The sequence below is a fragment of the Harmonia axyridis genome, chromosome 5 (assembly GCF_914767665.1).
Source record: "Harmonia axyridis chromosome 5, icHarAxyr1.1, whole genome shotgun sequence".
Taxonomy (NCBI): Eukaryota; Metazoa; Arthropoda; class Insecta; order Coleoptera; family Coccinellidae; genus Harmonia; species Harmonia axyridis.
The window spans coordinates 35,071,378-35,084,912 of NC_059505.1; the positions used below are offsets into that span (position 1 = coordinate 35,071,378).

The 13,535-nt window shown below is 35.5% G+C and overlaps 1 protein-coding gene across 8 annotated transcripts in view; it reads right to left on the reverse strand.

The window, feature by feature from the left end:
* LOC123680362 (trafficking kinesin-binding protein milt) overlaps positions 1-13,535 on the reverse strand; it is a 94,424-nt gene that overhangs the window by 16,763 nt on the left and 64,126 nt on the right. For 7 of the 8 annotated variants that reach the window (XM_045618215.1, XM_045618212.1, XM_045618209.1 and 4 more), the window contains 4 exons: positions 12,624-12,728; positions 4,501-4,605; positions 2,379-2,455; positions 1,195-1,447 (listed from right to left, as the gene is read on the reverse strand). In XM_045618215.1, the coding sequence (XP_045474171.1) occupies positions 1,195-1,447; positions 2,379-2,429 (304 nt within the window). In that variant the 5' untranslated portion in view covers positions 2,430-2,455; positions 4,501-4,605; positions 12,624-12,728. Of the gene's footprint in view, positions 1-1,194; positions 1,448-2,378; positions 2,456-4,500; positions 4,606-7,036; positions 7,062-12,623; positions 12,729-13,535 lie in introns of those variants that run through there. The other variant, XM_045618213.1, reaches the window with a different exon arrangement.

Consider the following 13,535-nt stretch of genomic DNA (forward strand, 5'->3'; position numbering starts at 1 on the left):
GTATAATATTTTTTCGTTAGGAAACTGTTGTTTGTACGAACAAAACAAATTGAAAATGTTTTGTAGGATTTAAGATTTACCCCCAAAACACTTTCACACTCATTTGGTAACACGATTGTGTCCATTAAAAAAAAGTCACCCGGGCAAAATAAAAACTATAATAATGATTATGAGAAAAAAAGGAGGCAGAAGTCATTTAGGAACTTCATGGAACTTGCTCATGGACAAATAGAAAACCAATAAATATACTTCAGAGGCCTACTACACATTGTGTGAAACAGCAGACGAATCAAAACATTTGAAACCTTCACCTATACAAAGAGCATGTTCATACAACCACCAGAAAATCCCATAAAACTTCAAAGGTAAGGAGGAGAAGCTTCTACATGGAAGACATTTCAACGAGGTGAACCAGGATCATGTCGACATTGATGAATCGAACTATTGGCTCACATCAGGTAGACTGTATCCAGAAACTGATAATTTTCTCCAATCTTTCCAAGATCAAGTGATCTCATCGAGAAACTGCTGCAAACATAACATGAAGGATCGAACTATCAATGACGATCGATGCCGATATGAATGTCCAACGAACAAAACAACCCAATATATAACAAGTGGATGTCAAATGTATGCAGGTACATGAAGAAAGACACGAAGCAGCAGGAAACATTCTTCAGCATGAATTGGCAGCCTTTTAGGAGTAAAACAGTGAGAAAAAGTGCCATACTACAAGTACAAACCGGAAACCATCCTGGAGAATGAACGCTTTAAAACAGACCAGACAACAGACCAGATGCATTATTAATCGATAAACATAAAAAAAAACAAAATTAATTGACGTAGCAAGGTCATATTATAACAATATGCGCCAAAAGGAGGTCGAAAGTACATCAAAATATGCGGACCTCGAGTCTGTATATGATTTCAACGAGAATTGTTGCAATAAGTATCATAACAACTGGAAAAGTACCAAAAAATCTTAAGGGAAAGGACCTCAGACTTAGTGAGAAAGTATGTAATATAATGCAAAAAGCTGTTTTTTAAGGTACAGCAAGGACGGTGAGAAAATTCCTTAGAGGCGAAGGAAAGACCCAAGGATCGGCGGGATCACGTGAACGAGAACCAGAGGATCTAAAAAAAACCGGGTAGAGTAGGCTAAAGTTAGATAATGATGATAATCGAAAAACTCACATATTTTCTTGTTGAGCAGTTCCAGGTTCACTTTCCCAGTATTCGACGCCATCTCGTAGCAGGCATCGTCCATGTCATTGGTGAGTATTTGGATGAGTTCGGTCTTCTTTTGACACTCATGTGTTAGCTGGGTGATTTTCTCTAGAGCGGCCCTGTGATCGTTCTCCAAGTAGGCGATAGTATTTTCTAATTTGTTGTTGCTCTGCAAAAGCTCTTTGCCTATGCGGGCGGTCAGTTCTAGGTCTTTTTCTTTCTGAAAATATAAAAATAAAATCAATAATAAATGCGTATATCTGGATCGAACTGATTTTCAACTGAAATCGAACTGGTTCGAGTCTGGTTTTCAATTAGGTATGAACTATTTTTGCCTAGAAGTGGTAGTATAATTTTCAATACATTACATACTTATTTATAAATTCAATTACTTCATTATGATCTTTTCTAGATTAGTCCTGAAATATTATCGAACGTATTGTCAACAAAACAATACATGGCCCCATTTAAGGGATTTGATTCATTGAAACACCGAATTGTGATCAGTTCGAAAATAATCTATTACAAAAAATTCATCGATTTCATCATCCAAGATGTTCTATTCCAATTGAAATTGCTGAATAGTCTCCCTCGATAAACCTCTGTTGCTAATCAATAAAATGCCGTAAAGAATAATTTTCGATAAAGATGATCTAATTATATTTACGTTTCGAAAATGTCAAAGTTCAATGAAAATAATATCATGAGTAGAACTGAATAAAATTTTACGTCCATAAGTGTCACTGATGAGTTTACACAATTCATAATTTTTATATACTTTTAATGAAGTTACTTATACAAAAGTGTTACTTATGTGTTTGTACAATTCATAATTTTTATATAATGCATTTTCACACAGGTATTAACAGGCCATAATAGTTATTTTTTAATGAGAGCAAATTGTGTTCTAGGAATTTTGGCACACTATAAATATGAACTTGAATATCTACCAGTGATTTTTGAGCTGGTTGTGCTTCCCTGAAATTTTAGGTCCATAAGTGTCACTTATGTGTTTTCGCGAGTCATAGTTTTTATATACTGTATTAAAAGGCCACAATACTTATTTTTGAATAGACAACTTGTAAGTTTACTGGTGATACCTGTGTGTTGGTTGTTCTCTCGTTTACTATTTTGGCAAAATAAAAACTCACCTCTTCCAGAAGCCTTGTCACCGCTTCTATATCATCGTAAGTCTTGGTCATTTGGCTCACACGGTCGCTACATAGAACTGAAAATATAACATAAACATAGAGGACTTTGGTTACTTCAACTGGCAAACTTGGAACACAAATAGCGAAAGTATGAATCTTGGGCGAAACGTAGCTGATAAGATTGATGTTATCTGGTGCAATTTTTCGAGATCTAGGTGTCGCTATTATGAATTTAGATCGCGAGGATAAACAGTTCTCCTGAATTTGCGGTCAACCGAGGTTAGTATTTGGAGTAACTTTTGATATAAACAGATAAGGTTAAATGAACACTTGATGTCCATTGTTTGGGCTTCAGGATTAGACAGGATTATCTCCGGAAAAAATAACAGAACAGAGACTTTTTCCTGTTGAATATTTCGAAATGATTTTCAACATGCTAGTTTAAAGCATCAAAGCTCAATGACATACCAATAAAGTATAAGATTTTTGCTTCAATCCAAATGATATTCACAGAACAAAGTTGTTGAATCAATAATGACAATAATCGCTAGTGTTATAACACGTTATTGTTTATACTTCCTAATGACGTCACTGACGCAACGTTACTTACAATAATCGCATTTCGGCGGCTTAGTTGATACTTTTTTGATTGTTTCCTCTACAAATATACTAACTGACAAAGAAACTGCAACACCTCGACGGAGCTGTTTGAATTTTGATTTTTTTTTCTTTTAAACATAGATAGTATAGCAAAGAGTAAATGATTGAATTTGGAGAAAAAAATCGTGAATTCATGTAATCAATTTTAGTTACTTAAATATTGTAATCGTTTTTTGCAAGTTTTTTAAATTTTATAACAAACCAGCTGTTCGAGGAGACCCAAAGTCGATGCTTAGTTGTTGTTGAGATGCCTGGAGCACGTGTACGCGGAATTTATCGCCAGCTAATTGAAATTGAAAGAGGTCAAATTTTTGATCAATGGGAGGCGGGGTTGTCATTTCGAGAAATCGCTAACCGTACGAACAGAAATCCATCTACTGTTATGAGATGTTGTCAAGCGTAGTTTGATAATGGCCAAAATCGAAGAAGAATAGGCACCGGACGTCGAAAGAGCACAAATTAAGTTCAAAATCGACGTCTATGACTTATGGTGACAACTCGATCATTGGCTGATGAGTGGTTAGGAGAACAAAGCCATCCTGTAGATTTCCGAACGCTTTACCGCCGAATAAGGTCTTTTCGACTACAGCATTATCGACCCCATCCTGTGTTACCTCTGATGGTTGAGCATCGCCGGCAACGATTACAGTGGTGCAGAGAACGTCAACCTTGGAATGTGGAATGGCATCAGGGGGTCTCTTCTGATGAATTTCGATTCTCCTTGGATGCACACGATGGCCGAAGAAGGGTTAGACGACATCGAGGAGAAAGACGTGAATCCCAGTTTGATGTTGAGCGTCATGTACACCGGACAGTAGGCGTTATGGTATGGGGTGCTATTGTACATATAAGTAGATCACCTTTAGTCTTTATTAGAGGTAACATAACAGCGCTGCGTTACTTCCAAGAAATATTGGAACCATATGTTCTCCCCTACCTTTACCGGCTCGAGAATCCAATATTTCAGCGAGATAATGCCCGACCTCATGTTGCCCGAGTTAGTTTAAACTTTTTCGAAGCGACCCATGTGAATCTTTAGCCATGGTCGACAAGATCCCTCGATCTTTCGCCCATAGAGCATGTTTGGGACTTCATGGGTAGAAGGCTTGGAAATTTACCCCAGCCCCCACGGACTTTGGTGGTTCTGAGACATGAAGTACAGGTAGCTTGGGATAGTATCCCCCAAGAAGAAATAGACCATCTTATTGCATCAATGCCGAGACGTGTTGGGGAGTGTATAGATAATAGCGGTGGACAAACACATTATTAACAAATTTATTAAAAAAAATTGTAAACCCTTCGTTTTTTTCTCCAAATTTCAATAATTTACTCCTTGCTATACTATCTATGTTTTACAAAAATAATTTCAAATTTAAACAGCATCTTCTGGATGTTGCAGTTTCTTTATCAGTAAGTATATTTTAGTCAAATTAACTATTAGTGTAAATAAATAAATACTCACGGAAATAGTTTAAGGTTTCCCGGATCTGATCCGGTGATAGTTTGAGATCGGCCTCGTCCACTTGCAAGGCCGGAGATGGAATGAACCAGTCCTGATTCTCGTATCCTGAAAAAAGAAAATTACATAACGTTAGTTTGTGTATTCAGCGAATGGAAAATATTTCTGAGTAAGCGATATGTGGTATTTTAAGTAACAATGAGAAATAAAATGAATCGGCAGGAGAGTGGCAGATGCAATAAAAATATAAATAAACAGTAAGTGAATAATCAAAACATAATAAACATATTTACAGAAGGGAACATTAAAGAACTTGTATTTAGTGGAAATCACGAGAACACAATTACGTTCTTGGTTAAAGCGGTTTGTTTTACAGTGTTAAAATTATGTAATTACTGTCATAGTTGCAAAGAATTCGACACTTGACAAACATCCATAGAAGTCAAATTAAGCTTGATAATTATAGGCGGGCGATTCTATACTTTTCAAGAGGACAGGTAGCAAGTGATAAAAAAGTCGATTAGAAAACTTTATGGAGATGGCTGAAATATTATGTTGCAAGGAAGTGAGAATTTACAGGGTGATCCAACGAAAACTTCACACCCCTTAATTTTGAATAGGGATGAGGGGTGTTGCAATAACTGATTTTGAAGATAGTATCGATTACTATCTGACCCTAAAATTTCGCTTCAAAAAATAGTGAAAGAGGCAATATGTAATTTATCTCGAGAATATCATTCGTATTCGACTCATTTCAAAGGTATTCAGTAGTTGTTCTCTTTCACTATGTTACCTCTCGTTCCGTTATCGATTGAAATTTCGAAGCGAAATTTTAGGTTCAGATAGTACTAAATAAGATCTTCAAAATGAGGTATCACAATACCCTTCATCCCTATTCAAAATAAAGGAGTTGCGCTCACCCCCGTTAGGGGGTTGCAGTGACGGGGATGCGAAGAGCGGAAAAGTTGTTCCCTCTCGCATCAGAAATTGACGGGTACGAGCGATTTTCCACATTTTCATATGAGTTTTCGTAGGACCACACTGTATAATTTTTCCTTTGATAATTTCTGATTCGAACAGGATCTTTACTCTGATACAGAACGATTATTTCTGCAATTACGAAAGCTTTTTGTTCTTTATTTTCAATAATAATCTTTAGGTTATGGTTACCCTCTCACCTTAAATTTTCAGTTTGCGTTGTAGTGTATAGGATCCAAAAATTGAATGAAGAAATCAGTCTGTCCGCCGTATAACGTCCAGGATTTTTCTCCAAAACTTGAGAGTTATTCGCATAAAAATTTGTACAAAAATGATATCGCATTGATCTCCCAATTTTGTGATCAAGATCAATTAATTTTCAAGGCAAAAAATTACTCACTGAAATATTGAAAAATTCATATGTACAAGAATCATAGAATTTATAATATTTTATACAATATGAAGCTTTTTTATTCGAAAAATCAGAAAGAAGGCTATGCCAATTAAAATTCAAGGAAACGAAAAACATGACAAAAACTCTTTGAATCAAATTCTCCGTCGCTAAACCTGAATGCAGCTTCTGATGATAAGTAAGGAAGAAAGTAGTTAGTTGGGCTAACTATTTCACCTTGTGTGCAAAATTTGATCGGTCCAAATAAAGTAATTGCAGTTTTATCATAGATTAATAAACATAAATGTATGGAATATACGCAATTTTCACATGTCCCCAACATGGTTAGATTACGTTGTCGGATTATGATATATTTTCAAATCCACAATTTTACTATATCGATGTAATGTATATTATATCGAATGAAATATATTTATTTGAGTGATTCCCGATTAAATATGTAAATTTCAATATTTGGAATCCGATATTTTTCCTAAATGTCAAATTTCTAATAAGCAGAATATTTATCATTTTCTGTATCTATCTACCTGCTGAAATCCAAGGTTTGGCAACTTTTGCTCTCCTAGTGTTATCGGTTGTTTCACGTCGTTTGGCGCGCTTGAAGTTTGTTTTCAGAATTTCTGGTATATTTAGGTAGTTATTTCAATATATTTTGAGTTACTATTTAAGATTGATTCACTATGGGACATAAGAAGTGCGTTTTTTGTGTAGAAACTCGTGATTTGAGTGAAATATCGTATCACTGATATGTTTTCATTTCCGCGCGCTTCATGTCAAATTTGATAGTTCATGTTGGAGACAAAATTTGCTTACTGAAAATGACATGTGCTCCCTTTATCTATATTTAATACTCTGAGAGTTTTATAGATGATAATTATTGTTCATGAAATTAGAAAGTTTGGCCAATTTTCAATTTTCCCATGAATTTCTACAGTGTTACTTTTTTGACCGGCCGTGGGCGGGCAAAAAGTACTGTTTTTGTACGCTTACGGTCAGATGGCGCAGTAACGCCTGTGAAATCCAACTTGCAACATTACGAACTGATTTAAATAGATAATGAAATCTGCATTTTCGTTTGCGTGAAAATTTTTTTTTCCTGCACCTTGATAACTTTTTCTATACGTAATTATAAAATTGAAAATAATATACCTATGAGTAAAACGAGTGGAATTTCCTCCACAGCATCGGCTGAGTCATCTTCAACGAAAACAATAAAAAACAAATTCCTGGTAACATCCCACAACTTATCACATCACTTCTCAAAAACACCAGTAGTATTTTTCAAATAAAAACACTGCTAACAATACCTATAGTTCAAGAAAACTTAAAATTTTCCACATCCCCGTGAAAAACATCGCGTAACGTTTTTCCGCACCGGCAAAAATCAGCGATCTGCGAAACTTCGGACGAATTTTTTTTTCGCCTGACCGCAGCATGTGACTCCGTCTCGAAAGTTGTCGAACCACCGGCCGAGAACACACCACACCTGCAACGGCACGAGTTCGGGCCCAACCTTCACTATATAGATCCGTGCACCTCGAGAACCTGCTACATCGTTAAATTGGATTATCAATTCGCTGATAAAAACGACGCCTTTCCATTGTGTGCGCTAGTTGCAAAGTTAAACATCGTAAAAACGTTGTAAAACGCCCCCTATAATGGTTTCTTACTTTTGCGTCGTTGCGTTGTCTAGAAATCGTCGCGTCGGTGGTCACCCTTACATTTTGTGCGGGCGTAGAAATAACATTCTGGGAATAACTCTTCTGACTCAGCGAGTATGTTTATATTCACGAAAACGATTGATGATCTTTGGATATGGAAAATAATTTAAACAACCTCTGGAACTTTAATATTTTCACAATTAAAGAAAATATGTCTATTCACTATCCAGATCTGTTCTTGAGAAATTTTGGAATTTTAAGCCTTATTTTTGATGAAAAAAAAACAGTTATTGAACTGTTTCATCCTTCTACTTCTAGAAAACGATCAATAAATCTTTTGCAAAATAAATCAGGATTAAGATTTTCAAAATTTCGAAACAATCATGGAATTCCAAATGTGTAATGATGTTTTTGCTAATTATAATAATTTTCTCTTATGAATGTTGAAGAATAAGTGCAACAAATTCATTCAGAAAATAATTCTGTATGAAAAAAAATTGAGTTTACAATATAACTTTTGCAAATACTTCATATTCCGAGAGTGAGAGAAAAAATAATATGCCACTGAAATATTAACAACTGAAAAACATTTTAAATTGCTCCATCAATAAATCACTCATACGTTTTCTTCGAATAGGGCGCTCTTTTTAAAACAAAAAAATAATAACTTAAAGCCATTATCAAAAACTATCCAATAATAGATAATGCATTAAACTGCAAAATGCTAAAAAATTTGTTGCATGAAAATGATGCCCCATAAGAAAAAAACATAAGGAAATTTGTATCATAAATTGAACGAGGAATTGAAAAAATGATTTTAGTATGAAATAACTCAGTGGCGTACCCTCATTACTTACAATGATAAATATAAAATTCTTGATTGCAGGTACAGGATGGTCCAAATTGGACACTTTAGCATGGGAAGTCATATTTCTATACTAGATAGATGAAAACTGATGTCGGTGTCTGAGGCCCAATTTTCAAGAGAAACTCATTGGAAAAACCGCAACTCCATAGCTATCGCCGTTACATAGTTACATGGTGTTTTCCGAAAATGTTCATTTTCTAAATATTGCGATAATTTTTTTTCTGATGAAAATTTTTCATTTCTGTGAAAACCGTCTTGTGGAAACTTTTAATGTAGAATTCAATTCGATAAAGCTGAAAATTACAATTCCGAAAATTTAGCATATTTGTTATTTTTCTGAAGTCATGTTCGATGTCCCAAAAGGTGGCCGGTTAGGTTGCCTGACCTAACGTCTATGGTCAGGTTGGGACTTCGAACATGACTTCAGAAAAATATCAAGTATGCTATATTATTCAAATAGTAATTTTCAGCTCTATCGGAATATCTAGAAATATACGATATCTCATGAAATATCAGTTTGCGGAAAATTAATTAACGTCATTGAATTCAACATAAAAAGTTGCTACCGGTTTTAACAAAAATTAAAAATTTTCAACAGAAAAAAAGGAAGAGCAATATTTCGAAAATGAACGTTTTCGGAAAAACACCCTGTAACTATGTAACGGTGATATCTATGGAGTTTCGCTTTTCGCCAATAAGTTTCTCGTGAAAATTGGCCCTGTGACACCGACATCAGTTTTTGTCTATCTAGTATAGAAATAGGACTTCACATTCAAAAATTTTTTGACCCACCCTGTACATATGCAGCAATACACAAATAGTCCGTTTTTAAGAAAAACTTCAACACCCCACCACATATATTGGAAACGAAACATTTTCGAACAAAAATTATATAGCAAACTGTCATTATTTGCAGAATCACCTCCCCAAGTCTTTCGCACTCATTTACCAACATCCTGTATGTATATACGTTACAACCTCGTTCCTCCAACAAGGTCTAGTAGTTTGGTTTTTAAAACGCTTAGCCAATCCTGATAGCCCTGGGTTCAATTCCGAATAAGTTGAATATTTTTTTCATTTAATAATTTTTTTTCGGCAACCGTCCGGGAAGTGCTCACTTTCCGGACGCTTTTTCTCTGAGAAAGTAGCATTTCCCGGCCTAGTCCGGAAAGTACGTACTTCCCGGACTAGGCCGGAAAAGAATCATAGAATCCATAGCAACCGAGATAACGGCTGACAGTTCATATGAAATTAGTTGTCAAAAATTTGCATGTTTTTTTATCGCAATCGCAATAAAATATGGAAAGCAGCAGCGATAGTGTTATTTTACATGGTTGCCGAAAAAATATTGTACGCAACACGCCCGAAAATGGTTTTTTTGGACTCACAGACTTCCAGGACTCGCTTACGCTCGTCCTGGAATTTTGACTATTCGTCCAAAAAAACCCTATTTTCCGGACTTGTTACGTAAATTACTATTTTTATCCAGAAAATCGCAGTTTTGTTTTTTCGACTTTTAGGTTCTAAAAATTCCAAAAAGTAAACTGGGAAAGTTTCAAAAGGGAGATTGAATGTCTTGGAAAGATTCCAAATATTGTTTACCAAACATCAACAAGAAGCAATTTCTGTTCTGCAATTTTGACTTGATTTCTAATTTCGACAATAATCAACAAAATTTGAGTCAATTTTCTCCAATCGTTAATATAATCGTTTCGACATAATAACTTGTATCATATCTGGAACTCTATAGGAACGGAGTTGTAACATTACCAGTTACAATTACTCAATTATATTTTTTACTCAATGACGGACGACAATAAAATTGCTCGACTCTGAAAACCGACAACTATTATCTAGTGGCAAGGTTGTTTCTTGACTGTTCCCATTGAAGAAAAACACAATCTAGTTGATATTCGCAGAAGACAATAGCTACCAGAGTCATAGATATGGTTGATTAATCCCAAAAGAAGAAATAATTGTACCTACAGAATTGACCTTGTTGACGTTAAAATTTGTACAAATTTCCTAATGAGTATATCATCAAAACGGAATTCATTTATCTAATGATTCTATTGAAAATAAAACAAAAAACATCAACGTGAGCTATGAATCAAAGAGCATAAACCATCATCAATTTATATTTCTTTAAATTAATTTTTTCACTGAAGCTACTCCAATATCATATCAAAACGAGTAGGCTAAGCAGTGTTTACCTATTGGGTGTACAACTTTGCTTCCGTCGTTTTGCAATAGATGGCTGTAGCGATAAGTGGTAGTCGAGATAAATAGATCGTAGATGTCATACAATAAGTTAAGGTATTTGTAAACATAACGCCATCGAAATATTAGTCGATTTGTGTCTGCATCATGAAGTTAGTCTCGATTGAACAAGTCAGCTTACGAGCCAAATTCTACTCATTTGCTGGAGGTTTTAATTTTCTGCTTCAATCTGAAGCAATTTGCGGCTGAGGCTCATCGAATGCTCTCAAATACCTATGGTGAGGCCGCTCTTAGTGAAAGAACGTGCCGAGAGTGGTTTCAACACTTCAAGAACGGTAATTTTGAAGTTAGGTCAGCATGGCGGTGGAAGAGAGAATGTTTTCGAAGATGCAGAATTGGAGGCATTACTTGATCAAGACTCGTGTCAAATGCAACAAGAATAGGCAGAATCTTTAGGAGTGACGCAACAAGCTATTTCAAAACGCTTGAAAGTCATGGGAATGATTTAGAAACAAGGAAATTGGGTGACGTATGAGTTGAAGCCGAGAGATATTGAACGGCGTTTGTTGCTTGTGAACAGCTGCTTGCAAGGCAAAGACGGAAAGGATTTCTGCATCGTATTGAGACTGGAGACAAGAATTAGCCCATTGCGATAATCCCAATCGCAGAAAATCATGAGCATATCCCGGTCATGCTTCCATATTCACGGTTCCAAGGTCATGCTCAGTAAGGTGGGTCCAGCTCGACGTAGTGTATTATGACATTATGAGTTGTTGAAACCGAATGAAACACAGGCCATCGTTATCGAACACAATTGATGCGTTTGAACTGAGCATCGAAAGACAAACGGCCGCAATACAACGACATGATAAATCAATTTCACGAAAATTTTCAATATGTATTTAAAAAAAAATTACGAAAAAATTAAAAGTTCCTACATGGGAAGTTCATACCATACTTCCGATTGTTACGATGACGTAGATAGCGAGAAAGGCTGTAGTTAACCGATAGTCCATTATTTCAGGATTTATAGGCTATAAACTGAAATTTTCGAAGAATAGTATATTTTAGATCACATCTCGATCTATAAAAAACGTTATTGTTTGAGGATGCTATGACCAATATTTCAAGAGATATTACGGTTTTTGTGTAGAAATTCATTTTTTACGGTTTTTTTCCAAATTTCGAATTCGAAATTCTTATAAACTGTTATCTTTCGAACAATCAGTGAGCGATGTTAGAATAAAACCATCCCCAATGAGCCGAATTTCGTACTCACTCGAAAATTTTCACGAAAATTTACAATGCCTAACTCTTAAAAAAAAAACAAAGATTGAAAGTTCCTACATGGGAAGTTTACACCATTCTTCCAATTGATACAATGACGTAGATCTCGAAAAAGGCTGTAATTAACCGATAGGTCCATTATTTCAGGATTTATAGGCTCTATACTGGAATTTTCAAAGAAAATTAATTACAGTATTCAGTAGGTTATTCGATTCAATCATGGTAAGTTACACGCTTCAACAACGTTCAGAAATTGTGAATATTGACTTAGAGCCGATGTAAAAGTCAAAATATTACTGTAACTTCTTGAACTTGTTAAGTATTTTTTCCATAAGCAAAAAAAAATACTGCATAAAAGTTAAGAGCTCAAAATTTCAAAATCAAAATTATCACCTCACTCAACGATCCGGTGGATGAATTACTAAGCTCTCAAATAGTTCAAACCATTTTAAAGGTCGAACCAAGAAATTTCATACCACGCGTATCTCCTTACAAAGATAATACATAATTCTAAAATAAACCAGCAGATGGCTGTCCTCAGTCAAGAGTCAAGACTCATTCTTCTCCGCGAAACCGAAAACGCTCTCTTATCGATCCCGCCTTAAAAATAGCACACGCCCAACTCCATTCACGCCGGCCGGCACACAACACGATGATTCATTAATAAACACGAAACAACGCAAATCGAAAACATACTCACCACCAAACTTCGTCAACGTGTCCGCTCTCAGTTTATACTTGGGAATCTGTTCCTCCAGGAGACTGATGATCTCGACTTCCGGAAGTGCCTCCCGACTACAAAGCTCTGAAACAAAACGAAGAGATGTTTTAGATATATTTCCTCTAGTCGTAGATCGAAAATAACAACGCTGTCTACGTTAGAAAGAGGAGGAAGAAGACGCCCTATTTTTAAGAAAGACTAATGTTCGCTTTAGAGGGAATTTGCTCACCTCCATATGCCCAAAGTTATAATTTGAAAAATTGTTATGGTCGGAGTTCCCCAGGGTTCCCTATTTGGCACCGTAATATTATTGGTAACTCTCGTATCCCGTTAGGGCTAATTTGAAAAACTCCTACTAATTAATTAACTGGCAGTAACTATTAATAACTAGTGGTTAATTGAAGGTGGAGAAATTAGTTCGATGCAAAAGGAATATTTTAAGAGAACCTCCTAGCTGTTATATTTGTCGAATTTGAAAGAGAATGAAAAGTCGATGGAAGGGTTTTCCGAAATAAACATTTCGCATAGGTTATTTGCTTCAGTGATTTCCTTCTATACGTCTCGAGTTAGAATATTCTAAAAACTATTATGATTGGAGTTACACAGGGTTCTCTACTTGGTACCGTAATATAACTGGTATCGTTCCAATAGCCATTAGATTTCCGCTAGACCTATACGCGTAATGTTAGAATAATTGAAAAAACTATTATAGTCTGAGTACCCCAGGGCTCCTTACTGGGTACCGTAATATTATTAGTAACTCTCCTATTCTGTTGTAAACCGTTCTGTTGTGTTCATTTGGATCATTAGACGAATCGATGTAATGTCATTTCTGCATTTCTCATCAGAAATTCGTTTAGTTCTATAGGTTTATGATTGGAAATAAATCAA